We start from the raw sequence: 19,698 nt of genomic DNA, 5'->3' as shown, positions 1-19,698 counted from the left end.
GTGCGTCAGTTTGCTCCGCTGCACCCCCCCACACACACACACACTGTGAGAGCGGCTCCACTGTACTAAGTGTGTCAACAATGCCAGCTGAGAGGCAGCCTGCGGTCCGCGCGCTCCGACGGCACGCTAATCTTTGGAGGGGGGGGCGTGTATAGAAAGTGTAGCAGGCTGTAGGGAGATCCAGGCGGCGGTGGAGTGGAATTTCACAGTGAGACAGAGGGATAGAGAGGAGGAACACGGATGCCTGGGAGAGATTTTAGTGTTTCAAAGGATTTCCCTATCACAGCCTCTGACACGTTACATACACAGCTCACTATCGGCCCGACACTGACAGCTGCACAAATTGGCTGAAAGAGGTTCCCTGGGCTAAAGCTTTGATCAGGTGTGTGTGTGTGTGTGTGTGTGTGTGTGTGTGTGTGTGTGTGTGTGTGTGTGTGTGTGTGTGTGTGTGTGTGTGTTCATACCTGGACATTGGAGCGTGTGCTTCTGTTAGTGAGGACGCATGTGCTGCATTCTGATCCTAGCTCTCATTCAGATCTCAGTCCCTTCAGCCTTGTATTGAATCCATGCTATTGTTCTGTTCAGGTGTGGTCTATTAACAAACCTACTGTCAAGAGTTCATATGAATGAACGATAAAGCAGACATGGCACACACACACACACACACACACACACACACACACACACACACACACACACACACACACACACACTTCTCAGTACTGCCAGCGAGCTGCTCTGCTCTGTGTCGTTAATAAGAACGGAGCCTGATGAAGCGGAAATGAAGCTGTCACAGTCACAGCCACTGAACTGCAGCTTCAGTGGAAACACTGAAATATACAGTATCATAAGTGGAACATAGTCAAACCCAAAACGGATCTCATGACTGCTTTGACTGACAGCTGACTTTCATCATTTCATTACATTCAGCTTGAACACACTTCAGCGCATGTTTGAGAAGCTCAGGGACAATATTTGGGATTGAGAAATGATCTGCGAGCGTTTCAGGGAACAGTTAATATTCATCAGCAGATGTTCCGGTGACGTTCTAGTGCCACGCTTGTTCCTCGTCGCTGTGCTCTGTCACGCTTTTGTTCAGCCTCATGAGCACGTTCTCTCCTCTTAGAATGTGGCTCTGGCCTGTAAATGACACTGCAGCTCCTCTTACGCCCGCCTCAGTCTGGAATCCTGTTAGTGTTGTCGTTTGTGCGATGTCAGCGTGCGTGTGTGTGTGTGTGTGTGTGTGTGTGTGTGTGTGTGTGTGTGTGTGTGTGTGTGTGTGTGTGTGTGTGTGTGTGTGTGTGTGTGTGTGTGTGTGTGTGTGTGTGTGTGTGTGTGTGTGTGTGTGTGTGTGTGTGTGTGTGAGACAGGACTGCCAGTTGAGGAGAGTACAGGTAATGGATTAATATCAGAGCTGGCTCCGGCTCCGCTTTGCTGTGGTGACAACCTGACATTTTCTCAAACACTGGTTCACACACACACACACACACAATCGCTACACACTCTGCTTAATCCAGCACTCATTCAAGCGCATACACTACGACCTGCCTTCCTTCTACTCACTCATACACTTGGCTCCTGTATACCCTGTCTCCTGCATGTCCAGTCCTTGACCCGTCCAGTTCCCCACAGCGGGTCGGGTCACACGTCAAGGCAGCAGACGCCGCGTTTCGAATGCTTGTGGTCATATGAGCCGTCTGACTTGTTGACTTCCTCCAAACTTAACCTAATTGTTTGCCTGAGGCAGCGGGTGGGTGATCTCCAAACCCGTGAGTTCCAAACTCTCATTAATCCTCACACTGGCCTTTATCCGTGCCAGAAACCGTCATCTTATTAAGTCATTCAGTCAGTGCTGAGCTGCGTAATTGGACGGTGGGGACTGAAAGAAAACATTTGAGTAAGTTACGGGGGATAAAGGGCCCCAGCCTGAATTAAAACACTGGACGACTGCACCCACTTATTAAAGTAATAGTAAAGAAGAAGCATTAGCAATGTCACAGTTCCAGAGTCTTGACTGGGATGTGTTTGATTCAAGCCTGCATGTGCTGGAAATCAGTTACATTGTATGTGATAATGACCAATAAAGGCTTTCTTCTTCTTCTTCGAAAACAGTTTTGTTGCATTACGATTGAAGCAGGTGAAGCTGTACAAGCGATGGGTCTGTGCAGCACAGCGTCTAATGATTCCTGCTACAAGTTCCTTAGCATGATCCTCGTTAGGAAAACTTACCATGATTATCATGCACGCTGCTAATTACACATATCCTGCTTCCTTAATCCGATGGGCTTCCTGTTGAATCAAGTTATTGTGATGGGACTCGATGCAGGAAGAGATTATTCAAAACGATGCGAGGTTTTGTTTATCGGGAGGCTGATGTTCATGTGATTATTATGACGCAAAAAGTGGAAATGAAATGATAATGGGCTGTGACCTTTAGTAATCCTCCCCTCTGTTGTGATTCTATCTCCGCAGCAGTCATTTGCTCCTGCGCCTCCACCCATGGCTCCGCCCAGCCCAGGCACAACGGGAGGAGGAGGCGGTGGAGGTGGAGGTGGAGGAGGTCAAGGAGGAGGACTGGTGGAGCAGCTCAGTAAGACCAACCTGTACATCAGAGGCCTGCCACCTGCCACCACTGACCAGGACCTCATTAAGCTGTGCCAGCCGTGAGTCCTACTGCGCTCTGCTCCGCTCAACCAAGTCTGGCTGCGCATCACTTGGCAAACGCGTCGGATGGCATCCTTCACTGTAGCTGGGTTTCGCCTCGTTCCTCCGTAGTTTATTTCAGCTCGTGCTAATTAGTTTTGAATTCGGCAGCAGCCTCTAATGAGCATCAACATTTTGCTCTTGACCTCTGTGTTCCTCCCATGTGCTTCCTCTGAGGAAAAAACACAGCCCGACTGGGCCTAACCCATCCGCTCCCTTCTGGACTGGTTCATCTGTGCACTGCACGCACACACACACACACACACACACACACACACACACACACACACACACACACACACCCTTCTGTTCAGAGGTTTTAAACCCCAGACTTTCTGTCCTTGTGCAGATCTCTGATATACTGTTATTATTAATAAATCCCATGACACGACTAAAGCCAACCACGAACTGCAGGAATTCATTACTTTTGGCTGATAGAACACATAGTTTTGTACTATTGAATACTCTTCTTTCTCAACTTGTCCAAATCCAACGTTCACATAAAAGTGGTCCGACTCCAGCACAGAGCGGAGCTGCAGCGGCTCTGACGCTCCGTAGTCCCGGCACATTATCGTTGGCCGCATTCGCTCTGGTTGGGAATAGGCTGGCGATTATTTCTAGTCACTTTACCCGCAGCAGCGTGTCGGTGCTACAGGTGAGAATGTGGCTGGGCGCTGGAGCTACTTCATTACCAAACTAAAGCAAACAGCTGTTCGAGAGAGAGAGAGAGAGGTGTTTGCGTTGAGCTGTTAGCTGATATTATCACATGTATGAGGACAATTTAGTACATTGAGATGCGTTTTCTCCAGCTAGGACTTGAAATGATCATAGTTTCTGATGCGTTTCAGCATGAAAGAATAAGGCGTGAGGACTATAGCATGCGCAGTCACACACTCATGCGCCACACCTTCTCCCCATGTGTGTCCGCTGCAGTTCAGGCCTGTTATATTTTAGCTCGGCCCCGGAGGCATTCTGGAGAAACGGGGTGAAAAATGGGGGCCAATAAAAGTTTCATTAGAGGCCCAGTCAGTGTGCCAAGTGGCCAGTAACATTTAGGAAAGGTCAGTGGGGGAGGCGCCCTGTGCGTCGGGAGCCGGCCGACAGTTCGCAGACCTCTCCAGCGTTTGGAAGGAGACTGAGCGACGGCTTCCTGTCACTCAGCGGCGTGAAGGGAACGCCGCACGCAAACGGGCGTGTCATTCACACGCCGGCCACAGTGACTCATAGACATATACGCACGCGCTTTCAGGCGGTGTCGTCCTCATCCTTATTGTTACCGGGCGAGGCTCTTTTGTGCCAGTCCTCCCAGCAGCACCATCCTCTCCCTTCCTCCCCTGTCGTCCTTGTTTCCGCTCTCCTCCCTCTCTCCCTCTCTCTCTCTCTCTCTCTCTCTCTCTCTCTCTCTCTCTCTCTCCCTCTCTCTCTCTCTCTCCCCCTCTCTCTCTCTCTCTCTCTCTCTCTCTCTCTCTCCCTCTCTCTCTCTCTCTCTCTCTCTCTCTGTCTCTGTGCCAGTTCTCAGAGTGTCAGTGAAAAGTGCTGTTGTCAGCTGACATTTCCAATCACTCCCCCAGTCGCCCAAACTATGGACACACTTTTAACGTCTGGGGACAGAGCAGAACGTGAGCGGAATCCAAAGCAGCGCACAAGGGCAATTTCTCACTCACTCATTCGCTCACTCGCTAAACAGGATGCTCTGAACATTCTTGCACCATAAATTGAATTATCTAATACTTCATTTAAAGACAGATGCGGCTTCATGAGCAAAACTTTGCAGAATGAGCAAATGAAAATGTTCTTAAATATTGGTGCGTAAAAAACTAGTGTAAATAATAAGACAGGAAACAACATAATGTACGATGATCATACACATTGTGTAATGCTCATTATTCTACATTAGTCTAATTGAGGTATCTGTGAAAAACCTGTGTTTATTCTTGACCTTGGAAAGATATAATCTCATTTTATTTAGTTGCACATAAAATGAAGACAAAAAAAATAGAATTTTGAATTTTTTATGAAATTAAATGAAATAACCCGTCCACCCACTCACCTACTCTAGCTGATTACACCTCTGCTCACGTTGTGGGTGGGCTGTGCAGGGACCTCCGTTCACGTCTACACGTCCCACCGTCACGCGTGCAACAGAAACCAACTGGAGAGTGAAGCACATGCCGGCGTGCGTCTGCTCACACGGCCCAGAGTGAGACTTTAATCAGTCTGTGCGAGCGGCCTGTGACAGAACTGGGAAACACCGTGGTTTGGGTTAAAAGAGCCATTAAAGTAGCAGCACGGAGTGTCAGCTGGGAAAGGGGAATGAAAAGCTGAGTGACATTTCCATGCCTCCCCACTGTGACAGCTGGGGCTGGAAGCATTATGTCTTTGGATGGTCCGTCTTTTACCTTGAGGGATTGTGTGTTCTGGGAACAAATCTCCACTTAGACTCAAGGATGATGGCTCCGTTTTGGTGCTGAGGCCTCAAAGGTCAGTGGACGAGCAGATTGAGGTCAAAGGTCAAGGTCACTCTGGCCTCATTTATGTCTTGTCAACATTCGCTGTTGCTGGAATATTTATAAATCCATCCTTCATTGAGTAAAGTGATCGCTTTAAGCGTCTGCTCTCTGTTCACCAACAGTTTCCTTCACTGTTCCTGTTCAAAGCCAATTCCAGCTCTATGAATTCTTTCCAGCATATGTTTCTCCATTATCCTTGTTTGAACTGTCTCGGAGTCTCTCCCCTCTCTGACGACCTGCTTCTCACCCGCCTTCATGCGCAGTCATTCGGAGGAGCTCTGAACACTTCTGGCTTCTGATGTGTACAAATTGCAGATATTTTACAAATTCTTCCAGCCTGACCCTTCAGACCAACAGTCATGTTTCCTCTGCCAGCACTCCTGGCAAATTTGTGGTAGTTTGCACGCTATTACACCACGACTATAATAACAGTTCATCAATGCACCGCCAGACTGAAATGCCTCGGAGCTGGTGATTTAAACTTCATGAAAAGTCCTTTTAGCGGAAGAACCTAACGTTTCAGTGACACTGAGGCTTTCAAATTCACAGCACATCCATCGCCTCTCATCATGGAAACACTCCAAGACTTTCTTTCTTAGTGCCTGAAGTAGTTAAACTTCATATGGGGAATGAATTCCAAGACTTCTGAAGCGCTGCACCCTCATTCCTCCCTTTGTGTTTGCCTGTTTGAATCTCACTGGCAGAGGGGGTGAAAATACAAGAGACAAGACAGCTGCAATGGATCCCCAATTAGGAGACACCACACACGGAGAGCAACCTGTGTGTGTGTGTGTGTGTGTGTGTGTGTGTGTGTGTGTGTGTGTGTGTGTGTGTGTGTGTGTGTGTGTGTGTGTGTGTGTGTGTGTGTCAGCACACACACATCCTGTGTAGGATGTGAACACATACACTGACAGAGAGAATGATGTAGGTGGATGAGATCTGTGCTTCATTAGACCATCTGAAGCCTGAAAAAGAAATGAAATCACAGAAATGATTTTGTACAGTAAGGAACTGTGAGATTAGCATGCACGCACAGCCAACGCTGTCAGAATCTTCAATGCAGGTTTCGTATTGGCCGTCCTTCGTAGCCTGGAAAGCATCAACATCAAACGATCAGTTTCAGTCTCACTGTCTAGTCTGACCTTTGGTTCGACATAAAACAAACTTCAGGTCGGCACAGTTTCCTGGACTTTCCAAGAAAATCTGTCCCGTCTTCTTAAAGGCTTGTCATAGTTAAGGGCCGGCTGTCAGCGGAACCACCAGCTTTCCTCTTTCCTCTGTCTTTACTACAGTTTTGTGTTTTTAGTCGTCCTTGCTGTTATGTTCCCTTTGCACAGTGTCATTAGTTCACATTGCAAAGATGACAACCACCTCTGGAATGTTTGGTTATGGACGTGAGTGACTTTGGAACCAACTGGAACTGGACATTTTTCCGAGAATTGAACCAAAGTCATAGAAACAGATGAACTAGTATTTCACTCCTTAACTTAAAAAACAAAAAAATGAACTTGGACTTGAGTCATGAGTTTTGTCAACTTCTTTGGAAAAGTGTCACAATAAACCAAGCCCACGTTGGGAGCCCTGTTTCCCTGCAGTCTTTTAATGGTGCGTTTAAAGTCCTGAGCGCCGTCTCGTGTGTCTTTGCGATCGGGTCAAGTGCAGGTCGGTGCTATTTTGGCTCGCGCCGGGCTTCTGCTGGAATCAATGAAAGCCTTCCAGCTGGAATTTGAACACAGAACAGGATATTCTGCGCATTTTTCTCCCCTCAGTCCGCGCTGTCCTCCGCCTCCTCACTCCGTCACCTGATCTATTATCAATACTCGCTTCCATTGCTTCATCGCTGCACCTGTTTGGACCAAATGGACTTTTACCACAGGATGAGACACTGTTCTGGATGGCGCTGCGCTCGTCATCCGTCTCCCATCCTCTCCCCCCTCTCCGGGGTCTCGGTCCAGCTGTGTTGCGTCACTGGAGAGGGACCCGGTTGATTTAAACCTGCATGTCACACGCAGCCACACATTAAACATACATGCGCCGCATTTGTTTTTCCCTTTGTGAAAACAGACAACCGCGAGCATATTTTCCTCCAAGTTTCGCGACGTGTCACGCTGGGCACCTCTCCCTTTATCTTCTGCTCCCCCCCCACCCCTCCCCCCCTCCCTCTCTCTCTCTTTCTTTCACACGCACGAACAAACAGACTCTGGAAACGTTTCACTTTCTCTGCCGGGGAGATCAACCTGCCAAAACAGACAGCGCATTAGATCTTTGTCACGCATTTTGTATTCGCTCGCGAACCGCAAAGATCTGCACCCACACAGACATTTGCATGCTCAAATGTGTCCACACGCGGTGTTTACTCTGACGCACACGCTCGGATCTCGCACAGAGGCAGGAGTCAACAGAGAGCTGCTTATAGCCAGATGTTGTGTGTGTGTGTGTGTGTGTGTGTGTGTGTGTGTGTGTGTGTGTGTGTGTGTGTGTGTGTGTGTGTGTGTGTGTGTGTGTGTGTGTGTGTGTGTGTGTGTGTGTGTGTGTGTGATGTGTGTGATGTGTGTGATTACCACTTGAGTGTTTCTGATCCATAATGTCTCCTTGCGTCTGCTGCGTGTCTGCATCTGCCGTGTGTGTGTGTGTGTGTGTGTGTGTGTGTGTGTGTGTGTGTGTGTGTGTGTGGGTGTGATTAGCCCTGCCTTGTTTTTCATGTCTGCAACCGTTGGATTGTTTCCTGCACCGCAGGCCCGAGACCTTGTTTATCACCAGCAATGACTTTGTAAAAGGAGAAAAAAAAGAAAACCCTGCAATCTGTGGATTTTTAAATACCCTCGAAATATCTTAAATTGCAGCACAACGTGTAAAGATTGTGCATTGTTCTGAAAAAAGACGTGATTTTCTCCCCACCAATTTGGAGATCATAAGCTGCTCAGCTGTCGTGTTATGTGTGATAGCAGCCTTTTAAAGTCTTTTTTCTGCCTTTATTTCCAAAGTCTCGCGTCCCAATAGAGCTTGATGTGAGGCTGTCAGGCGAGCGAGGCTCTGTTCTCTCCTCACTGACAGAAGCAGTTGGCTGACAGAGACTCTCCTGATGGTGACAACTAAATGATCTCTTCTTTATTAAACACCTCTTACTATCTTCCCATCGCTCCCTGACTACCTCGCTTCCTCCTCGCCTTCAGTGTCTCTTTTTATCTTTTGACTGACTGCTCTCCCTCTCCTCGTCTATTCCTCATTCCTCTGAGCCTCCCTCACCCCCTCCTCCTCCTCCTCCTCTCTGCTCGGAACCTCATGCATTGTGTCGTCGCCTGGTTTCTCCATCATTTTTCTCCCCTTTTTTTTTTTACTCTAAAAGGGAAGTGGGAATATGTTTCCATCGCTCACCTTGGACCGTCAGCCAGTCAGCTAGCCAGTCAATCTGTCAGTCTGTTTGATAGTCACTCAGCCAGTCAGTCAGTGGCTGTGGAGCAGTGTTAAAACATTAATTAAATAGTCTCATCCACGGAGCCAGGCAGTGATCCAGGCTCATCTCAGCCACGCAAGCTTTCAGTTTCACTCTCTCTCTCTAATGTTTTTCTCCCTCTCCTCTCTTCATACCTTCTCAGACTTTTCAGTTTTTCAGTTTGCCTGTTCTTGTCCTCCTCCTTCCAGGAGGACTGAAAGACAGCGCTGATAAGAAACATTATTAACTCCTTTCTGAGAGCCGAGAGCCGCGGAATGGAAGTAAGATGGCGGTGAAAATAAAGGAGGAAGACAAAGGGAGAGGCAGAGGTGTCAAACACAGGAACGGGTGAGGCAGCGAGGGAGCTGGCAGGGAGAGCAGATAGAGAGAAGCATGGAGGCTGTCTGTCTCTCTTATGGGGCCTTCCAGCGGATTGGGCGCCATACAGATGTGAGGTTATTATCATCATTTATGAGACAGTACTGGCTGTGTCCTGCGGTTAGAATTTGAAACAGATGAGGACAGAAGTTGTCGACATATTCACAGACGGAAGATTTACCGCGATAAGGTGACACCTCTCGCAGGAACCCCCGAGAAACTGTGGCACGACCTGCCTCTGATCGATGCTCGGTGTCATTTTTACTGTCTTTTGTCAAGTTTTGATGTGAACCTGCTTCTTGTGTCTCGTGACGGGGAGGGTGCAGAGGTGTGTGGGGTTAAATGCTCAGCGCAGCGTGATACAGTAATACCAGAACACTGGCGTGATGTTAGCATTAACAGTAGCATGTTGCCATTAGCTGGTTAGACACTATTATATATTTAATTGTCAATCGGTTTCTGTAAGTTTCTGTCAATTCAAAGCAAATATCAAGCAAAGATGGTAGAAAACCCATCAATAAACCTCATTTACAATATGAAGTAAAAAAGAGATGGCTGCGTGAAATAAATCACACAAACTTTGGGCCAAAACCGAGGCCCATCGATCTCCCAAGAGCTGCTGAACGAAAGTGATATTTTTTTTGGTCAGATGCAATTGTTGCAAAATTTCCATCAAAAGTCTGAGGAAGTTTAATTTTAAAAGACGAGCTGTCCAGGGACTTTCCCAGGGCGGTGCAAGCCCAGCCCTGACGTTTCTCAAGACTGAGCAGGGGCTTTCTTTGTGAAACGCCCAACGTCATCAAGCTAATGGGAAAGTTCCTTGGGGTGATGTGAATGTTTGTACCAGAGTTCATGGCAACTCACTAAGTAGCTGGATTGGAGTATTGCACAGGGGGTTTCACTCAAAACCTCAAATATGAACCTCCTGGTGGTGCTAGATGAAATTTCAGGGCTGTGACCCACTGTAGATAATTCAAGGGCAATTTGCTGATTAGTTGGATTGGAGCATTAGACTATTTCATTCTTGAGCAAAGAGGTGAACCCAATGACCAGCGCCATGTATAATAATCTGTTAGGTTCACGTTACAGCTAAAACTGGCACAGATGTTAAAAGTAACAATCCCGACTTAGTTGCTGATCATAATGTTTCATTGTTGGTTCTTACAGATATGGAAAGATTGTGTCGACGAAGGCCATCCTGGACAAGAACACCAATCAGTGCAAAGGTGAGTAGGACCCTTGACTTTTCCCAGTGTGGAGTCACCATGTAGCGTTTGACTTCAGTCTGGGACATTGATTGAAGTCGGCAGTTTCCAGGCAGACCAATCAGTGCACTATGGGGAGTGGTTTTCCTTTTTTATGTCCCATCCTCTTCTCTTTTTTTTACCCCCATCCCCAATTAATCAGTGTCTAACTGTTCTAACAATGGGCTAAAATGTCTGTCAACACACAGTGTGACATCAAATTAAAACAAATTACTTGGGCTTGTGTGTGAGCCACCCAGAGCGCTGCTGCACAAAGGCTGCGTGTTTGTGTTGGAGCCGTGTCTCTCCGTGTGCGTGTCTACAGCTCTGACCTGCATTTAATCAATCCAAATGACAAACCGCCGAAGCACCTCTGTTTTGTTTTATCTCTCCGTGATGATGATTTCAGGATTTAACCCTAATGATAGACTCCTCAGCTCTGGAAAATAGCATGTTGATATTGCTGTCATTGGCCAAATCAAAATGGAGAACACCACACAATTGCCCCTGTGCTTTTCAATGCGTCTCTGCGGTGAGTGGGACTAACTCAAGTGTCCTGCGATGAGGGTCTGCTAGATTGTTGGAGTGGCCTCAACAAAGCAGTAATCAATATGATTGTAGTTGTCTGCTTTTGAAGAGGCACGCGCGAGCATGTGTTCAGCGTGATTGCTGCTCATCTGCCGGGCCGCCACTCGAAGGTATCCTCACATGGTCCGGATGCAGCAGCACAACTGGCCTGTAATCAGCGCATCAGCCTCCATATGCGCAGGTGAAGGAACAAAGTCTAATTGACACTAGCGCTAGAGATGCTAATGCTTTACGCCTTCCTCTGCTCTGATTACTTTGAATAATATATTTGGAGAGAATGATTGCAGTCCCTCCTGCCCCAACTTTGTAATGGGAAAAGCAACGTTGTTGAATCTCCCCCTGAAAACTCTTTCACTTTTATTATTATCTCAGATCTTTCTAATTGGGCTGCTACAGCGTACAGTACGAAGGCTCCATCATCCCAGTGGCATCGCATAATCAAACGTGGCTTCGAGCTCTGAAAGCATATCGAAATGTCGGTCCTGATAACATTACAGGATAACCAAAGGGGAGGTGGGGTATTCCATAAACCTAGAAATAATCACTCATAGTCACTTATTCTCCCATTTTCTCTTCTCGTTGATTCTTTTCTGATTGGATATATCTTGAATTGCAAGTGCTCTCAGTTCGGTTCATCCTTGTGTTGTGTGTGACCACCCCATGGTCTGTGGGACAGGGAAAAGTGGGGTCATTTGCCATGACCCAAACGCAAACTGGTTTAGCAGTTAATAATAATTAGACGTCAACACAACAACTATTCTAAACATGTACGACACGACAAGTCCCAATTCTTACAAAGGACACATAAACAGTACATCTAGGAAACACTGGAAAGCTCCTCCGCGTACTAGAAAAAACCCTTGTACTGAAAAATGCTCCCAAACACTTGCGTAACTCCTACGGTAACAACTATGACACTCCAACAAAGGACGGACCTGGAACAAGGGTTGAAATATCAATGAAAACAGGTCCATCAAATTAACAAGACACAGAAAATGACATCAGAAACCAGTCAAATCGAGAGGGACAGAAAAAATAACAAATGTGCCCCTAGGGGCGTGGAGGACCCATTGCCACAGTGGTGGACAGTACTTATGTTGTCTTAAGGGAAACGTAAAATCTATTGTAATGAATATGATATGGCATCTGATGCAAATTTATAAGCAAAACATTGTTACTGATTTTGTAGTTGACAACTAAAGCATTAAAAGACCACACCCTGTTCAGAGCTGATCCAACCACCCATTCCCACATCCATTAAGGAGATATTGTTATGTGGTTGATACCATTAATCCACAGCTGAAACTTGTTCCTTGCAAATATTCTTTACTTCTGTTCGTACAGATGTCCAGCTGTTATAAAAGTGTTTTTCAGCCTTTCAGTTGTGGATATTTTAAAAGTAAGAGCAATGTGACTATCCTACGCAAAACATTTTTTCTTTTTTTAAGGAACAACCCATACATCCTGTTTTACTATTCACTTCACAAATTACCCAGAATGCACCAGCGTCAGTTGGAGCAACATAGAGGATTTTTTACAGGCTGTGGCCCTCACCAGGCAAATTTACCGCTGGTGATGTAAACTTCATACATCTCTTAGCCAGCTGTTATCTCACAATGAAGTAGTTTCATTATCAGTCGGCCATTAGAATGCCTTACAACCGGATAAGTGTTGGTTTGATTGCAGAGGCATTCAGCGGGGACAAGATAAGTGCTTAGCGTGACTAAGAGAGTACAAATTGGCACAAAGAGTTCTGTTGGAAAGGAAAGGATGGATGGGAGGAGGCTCGGGGAGGTAGAGGGACGGGGTAAAATAAAAATAAAACCCGGGGCCGACAGAGGAGGAGACCCTTTCAAACTGATGATTTAGCTGACAGCCTCTTCTGTTCAGGAATATTTTGCAGAGAGCAAGGAGAGCACAAACAATCCAGAGAAAGAGACAGGTAAACAAATAGAATCTGCCTGCAGTCTGCACAGATCAGTTTGCACAGAGCTGCTATCGTGTGAAAATCTTGTAATCTGAATCGCGTTTTGGGATGACTACGATTTTGCAGAGCTCATAAATGGTAATGGTTCCTCTGCTTATAAAGCTCCCTGCAGCCCTGCTTATTGAAATATTTGCCTCTTTATTCTTGAGTTTTCTCTCGACCCGCATCCTAATACATCACTGCAGGTAAAAGCACTCTTTGGAACTAGAGCAGGGCTGATGCTCATGAACATCTTTGCCCATCTCTGCCATTTCTTTATGGGAAGCTTGATGCTAAGTCCTCTGTCAGTTTTCTAGTTAGCATTGTGGGAGCTCCGGGGGAGGGAGAGGGCACGGAGCACAGGATAGAGGAAGGAGCGGACAGGAAACCACTTTAGATTGTAAAGGATTTCCATTTCCCAAAGACAAGCACCCTCCCTCTCTCAGTCTCCATGGCTCCTGCATGTTCTCTGCCTCTCTCTCCCCTCCTCTTCCACTGCTCATCCTCTCGCTCCGTCTCTCTGCCGACCACTCTATCCATTCCTGCCTTGCACCCCCCCCCCCCGTCCCCTCTGTACTTGGTTAGCCCGTTCTAATGGCCCAAGGCCAGGAACTCTGCGAGCTCGGGAGATTAGATTGCAGATTGGGATGTGTGTGTGTGTGTGTGTGTGTGTGTGTGTGTGTGTGTGTGTGTGTGTGTGTGTGTGTGTGTGTGTGTGTGTGTGTGTGTGTGTGTGTGTGTGTGTGTGTGTGTGTGTGTGCGCGTAGTCATTTCTTGCTTCCAGCTGTGTCTATGAGCACATATGCATGTGTATTCACGTCTGAGGCTGCTTTGTAAAGAAAAAAAATCAAAATATGCCCGGCCTGAGTGGGCAAGATGAATTTTCATTTTAGTGTCACCATAAGGCCACAGATGGGAGGGACAGGGCACAAATGAGAAGGATTATATAATTCAGACATATCATTTTCATTCTTCCGTTCCCTGGAAACATCCTTATCATCGAGCCCAGAAGAGCTATCACTTACATCCTCGTGTAGGTGAGGGGTTTTATTGGGCCAGAGAGGGTGGTGGTTTAGTATAAATGTAGAAAACGAGGCGTTGGGCAGGGCTACAGCACGGTGAAGTGAATTCGCAAACTGTCGGATTGCAAGGTAGACATCTGCTCCTGGACTCGACAAGCTTCCTCTGTGCTGAAGTGTCCTTGAGCAAGACAATGAGCCCGTACCAGCTGCAGGGGTGTGCCCCGTCGCTGATACTTGACCTCTGACCTCCCGGGGGAGAGGGGCACATATATTTTCAGAATACACAAATCACTGCCGCAGAGTGAATGAGGCCAGGACTGGCTGGAAAGAAATGTCCCCCGCGCTCATGTCACCGTGATGGCAAATGGTGTGGAGTATCCAATACAGGTGGATGTGTTCCCCGCAAGCGAGCACTCAGCACATTTAGATGTAAGGGCTAAATAAAATGAGCAGGGTGAAGCTGGAGTACATGCCAGCAACACAATATTTTATTTAGAGAGCATGTACAAAGCTCCTGAGACTTGGACTCAATTTTCTGGTACAGGACATGTTTGAAATGAGCTTTCATAATTCATCTGTAATTCAGTGTAAACAGAGCAGCTCCGAGACGCGGCTCTCGGTTACGCCGAAGATTAAAGTCTCAAACCTGCAGTTTGATGGAGGTAAACACGCACACAGTCTGTCAGCTACAGTACCTGAGTGATGTGTGAGTAACACTATTTCCTATTAGCACCTAAGTTATCGCCACATTTGATGTGCTGTTGTGTGTGTGTGTGTTATTTTTATATTTATTCTGTGTCCTACCTATAAGGATTTGTGACATGTGACATATAAGGCTCCCACACATGTAGTATTATAACGTCTCTACTTTTGATTTTGTCACTAATTACATAAAGAAATACTAAATACTAAACAACTCAAAACGTTGTTATTGTTGATTCCTATTTGGAGTGTTTTTATTTGTGTGTGCTTGCAAATATCTGCACATACTCATATCTGCACTTTACATGAAACTTGCACTGATGTTTGTGTTGTCTCATTAGCAACAGCAAGTATGTGTTTGGTGGGGTTCAAACCTCAGTTCATTAACGTGTGTGTGTGTGTGTGTGTGTGTGTGTGTGTTCTATCTTCATATCTTCCGATATGAACATGTTTACATTAATAATTGTAATGAGGGAAGCCTTTGAATTGTGGTTATATTTCAAAGCTGCTTTTCTTCTCCAACATTTCGCTCATCTGGTTTGTGAATATGTGTTTTTCGTAGTCTCTTACCTACTGTACACACTCCGTCAAATCCAATCTTGCCGTGTTCACACACACACACACTTCAGTACACGAGCTGTCAGTCACGCTGCAGACACGCTGTCTTCTTTGCTTCTCTCTGTCTATTTGACATCTATTTCCAGCCCCACCCCTGTGACCCAGTTAAATAGGGTGTATTTCTAAAAGTTGAGATTGGGATGCATGTTTTCAGACCCTTTGTCCTTCTGTGCTTCCTGAGGGGCCCAGCCTAGATCCCTAAAGCAACAGGAATCAGTCTGACAGATACGCTGGGCCACACACACACACACACACACACACACACACACACACACACACACACACACACACACACACACACACACACTGAAGGATAAAAAGCCTTATCGCAATAAAATTGACTAGTGTTCATTCCTTTTTCTGAATTAGTTAAGTCACATTATTAAATGTAGGCCTTGATTCGACTCCTATCACTAATAACAGCACCATGTCCACAGACACAGACAGGATAAAAGAAGCTCATCTGCAACGCGCTGGAATATTCAATGTGAGCCAGAACAAAGTCAGCAGATAATGCATGTAAAACTGAGGATTTGAGTCAGTACACATGATAATGAATATGTGAGCATCTGCACAGAATATTATGGAGCAGTATGAAGGTCACGGAAAGACATAAAAGCCATTAAAAACCTTTTGTATCATAAACATGATAGCAAGTTACTCTTTTGACACCAATTCGGTCAATGTTCTGTGCTAAAACACATTTAATGGAGGAAATAGCAGCTTTCATTAAATACGTGACCAGAATTCATTTCGAATTATTATTGAATTTATGCAGTGTCGATAGCAAAACTTTATTATTTTTTTTTTTCCTGTTCTGGAAATTAACACTCGCTGTATTTGCTCGATAATCCGAGCAGTATCACCAGCCTCATTCTTCTCCCCTCTCTCTGCTCCCGCGTCACCTCTTTGTCTGTGCTTACAGGCTACGGCTTTGTGGACTTTGACAGCCCTGCAGCGGCCCAGAAGGCTGTGGCCTCGCTCAAAGCCAGCGGCGTCCAGGCGCAGATGGCCAAGGTAAGCGCCGCCCCTCCCTTCGCTCTCCGCTTGGCTTTACCTGTTGTTACGGAGGCGTTTGGCTTTCATGCAGCACAGCGCTGGGAAAACGCATAATGACGGATCGTGGTTATTTGGAATCATCACAACAGCAGCTATAACAATCGTGTGAAGTGGAAAATAACTGTTTGAGGCTCCTACGGAGTCAATGATGAGTCCATATTAATTATTGATTAAGGACTGTGATTTCTGAGAAAACCTGCTCAGAGATTTAAATGGCTAAGTCCTCTTTATTCTCTGCTTTTGCTCCATTTTCATCCCAAATGGTAATAATCATTCATGTTTGTGTTTGTAGTCGAAGGCGCGTGCACGTGCACATGAAGGTGTGTTTGAGAGAAACACAAGAGAGCACAGAAAGCGCGCTAAATCGGGTTTACATGCATATATTAGCATGAATAACATCGCTCCGACGTATTGCCTAAACGTGCGTGCGTGCGTGCGTGCGTGCGTGCGTGCGTGCGTGCGTGCGTGCGTGCGTGCGTGTGCGCGTGTTGCATTGCTGGCGTCTGTAGACAGCAGCGTTGTGCCAAAACATGTGGGCCCAAGCAGCACAATCACATTATCCCTCTGTGCGTGTGAGAGGAAGGCGCTGAATAGCCTGCCTTCCTCTCAGATTCATTAAGACTGTATCGCCGCATTCTTCCTTTTATAAATGAGTGAGAAGTGCAATTAAAATAGGCCAGTCTGCAGGCACCAGGAGCATCCCATTGAATTAAACAGCAGCAAGCCTCTGAGCCACCTTTGCCTTGCTCTTCTATTAAACCTCTTTTCATTAGACTTCCATCTCTTATTTGGCTCCTAACGGCTTGGTGGGGCGTTCGGAGGAGCGGCGTTGATGTGTTTAGCTGTTATTAAAGAGAGAAGAACCCTCGACTCCTCGGAGATTGAGTTTTCCGCAGGGATGCAGCGGAGGGCAAAGAGTCAATTCCGAATGAAATTACACAGACTTCTTACTGTTTCATGCACTAATTATGCACAGGGCTCCTGATGTCCCGGCTGGCTTTCCTGCACCGGGCCGCGATGACGAACCCAAATTCAAAAACACTGTTGGATCTTCAGCTCGAACCTTTAACATGTCTTAAGATGAGCAGCTTAGCTGGGGCTCGACAGAGTCGTGGTTTTAACGCGTTCAGCACCAATTAAAGGGATTTTGTCAGAGCGAAAACTCTTGCCATCGAAGTTCTTAGGCTTTTCCTCAGACTACTGAGGTTTCGGGACGGAAACTTTTGTACAAAGTTCTAATTTGCAAGAGAGATGCAAGCTCCTCCACCAAAGAGAGCCGGGAGGTGGCGCGAAGAGAAAAAGGCTGATTAGCTTTGTGGAAGAGAGACGAGACGTACCACAAAAGGAACTTTTTTTTTTTAGGAAGTGCAGATTTGGAGAAAGGCATGTGTGAAGCTGTACCGACAGAATCTGAGCATCGCTGAGCTGAATTCTGGGTCAAACTATGACAATTTTGCCATATATATATATATATATATATAATGTATATAAACAAATAGAATCAATGCTCAGCTTAATTAAAGGGTGCCACCATCAGACCATCCCTTCAAATTTTCCAATAACACAGTGCGTCGTGCAGGAAGCTGGGAGTGGATACAAGACCCACCTGAAGGAAGTGAAACAGCTGTGTACACAAATCAGCACCCGCATGAAAACCACTGACAGGTGAGGAGAAATCCACTGATTGCCTGTAATGGCACCTGTCGGGGGCCGCGACGTATTAGACATCAAGCGAACACTGGATTCTCCGAATGGAAGTGTCGCAGGCGGGAGAAGCGTGGACGTGCGAGAACCTGAGCCCGTTTTGACACGTGCTAAACATGTCATCGTCAGACATCTTGCGGGGTTTTCCCAGAAGGCAGCGGTCAGCGGGCCAACGGAGGCGGACCAATAAGGGGCGCGGGGTCGCGGCCGCCCGCTGTCACACGCGCGTTGGTGTTATGGGCTGTCTGCTCCGGGCCCACAGACAAGCTGGCGAGGCACAAACTGCTGGGCGACTTAACGGCGGCAGTGATTGACAGCTGTCAGGACGCGGAGCGCGGAGAGGAAGAGCGGGAGGCGGCCTGACAAATCGCGTCTGTCCGTGTGAACGGCGACACGGGTCGGTACAGCGCGTGCGTGCGTGCTGTTTACTGGAGGGAAAGGAGGGAGCTGTGACGTCAGACAGGTGGTTTTAATGTTGTGGCTGATCAGTGTATCGCTGCACAGGTGTTGAGATTTAACTGCCAGCCTGTTAAGAGAGAGACGGGAGGGGACTTGAAACAGGATTGTAGTGTAGCTAGGCAAGTGTGTAATTGCATTCGCAGCAAGAGCCGTTTACCCATTCAACCCTTTATTTACCTCGACGTCCACAGTTTGATGGGAATAATGTTTTGTTTGTGAAATAAACGAGAACAAGCGGTGGGGTGAGATGTTAAGAGAGTGGGACCTGTGCTCACGTGTGTGTGTGTGTGTGTGTGTGTGTGTGTGTGTGTGTGTGTGTGTGTGTGTGTGTGTGTGTGTGTGTGTGTGTGTGTGTGTGTGTGTGTGTGTGTGTCTTCATGGTAATTACTGCTGACCTGAGATGATTGCTACTTCAGCTCTGCTCTACTCTCTCGCTCTCTCACTTCCAGTTTTTTATTTCATCGCTACTCCTTATTCACACTCTGTGGAATCCTCATATATGTTTTTTTTTTTTTAAACTGCATCATGAGTGTTTTTGCGCAGACAGGTGTGTGGGAAGTCATTACAAAAGATTGATCTCCCCTGTGAAATCGCAATATAAATAATGTGCATTAAAATTCATATGAGGTCACTACTTTACATGCTGACACAAAGATACACACTCTGCGGTTATGAGCGGTGTGTGTGTGTGTGTGTGTGTGTGTGTGTGTGTGTGTGTGTGTGTGTGTGTGTGTGTGTGCGTGCGTGTGCGTGTGTGTGTGCGTGTGTACAATAACAGTTACAGAGAACCAAGGTCACAATGCTAATTAGTGAGATGGTGAGATGCTACCACTGGCAGTGACACTTCACACCTCCCTCGGTTCTTCCTTTCCTTTTCTCCCCTCCACTTTGTCCTCTGCGTTGCCTCCTCTCTCTCCATTTCTGCCTGTTTTTTTTTAACTTCCCCTCCATTTCCTGTGTTGGCTCACAGTGTTGTCTTTATTTGACCCGTCCGCAACCTCCCTGCTTGTCCGCTCTTCTAGGCTTTTACTTCTCACCTCCACCTCTGTGTGTGTGTGTGTGTGTGTGTGTGTGTGTGTGTGTGTGTGTGTGTGTGTGTGTGTGTGTGTGTGTGTGTGTGTGTGTGTGTGTGTGTGCGCGCTGCAATGCCTCCTCCAGAGTCATTAGCTACAGGGCTGAGTAAGGGCAGAGAACGGAGGCAGAGAGGAGTGGGGGTGTGTTTGGGTTGAAAGAGTGATGAGAAAGAGGGAGAGAGCTGTGTGTGTGTGTGTGTGTGTGTGTGTGTGTGTGTGTGTGTGTGTGTGTGTGTGTG

At 46.8% G+C, this 19,698-nt stretch overlaps 1 protein-coding gene across 6 annotated transcripts in view; it reads left to right on the top strand.

Moving 5' to 3' along the window:
- Positions 1 to 19,698, top strand: part of LOC114842697 (RNA-binding motif, single-stranded-interacting protein 3-like) — a 122,650-nt gene that overhangs the window by 57,427 nt on the left and 45,525 nt on the right. For 4 of the 6 annotated variants that reach the window (XM_029128475.3, XM_029128476.3, XM_029128474.3 and 1 more), the window contains 3 exons: positions 2,473 to 2,663; positions 10,192 to 10,250; positions 16,090 to 16,181. In XM_029128475.3, the coding sequence (XP_028984308.1) occupies positions 2,473 to 2,663; positions 10,192 to 10,250; positions 16,090 to 16,181 (342 nt within the window). The remainder of the gene's footprint in view (positions 1 to 2,472; positions 2,664 to 10,191; positions 10,251 to 16,089; positions 16,182 to 19,698) is intronic. The other 2 variants (XM_055503340.1, XM_055503339.1) reach the window with 1 other exon arrangement.

Source organism: Betta splendens, chromosome 16, assembly GCF_900634795.4.
Source record: "Betta splendens chromosome 16, fBetSpl5.4, whole genome shotgun sequence".
NCBI lineage: Eukaryota > Metazoa > Chordata > Actinopteri > Anabantiformes > Osphronemidae > Betta > Betta splendens.
The sequence above is the reverse complement of the archived record's forward strand: the minus strand, read 5'-3'. Positions and strand labels throughout refer to the sequence as shown.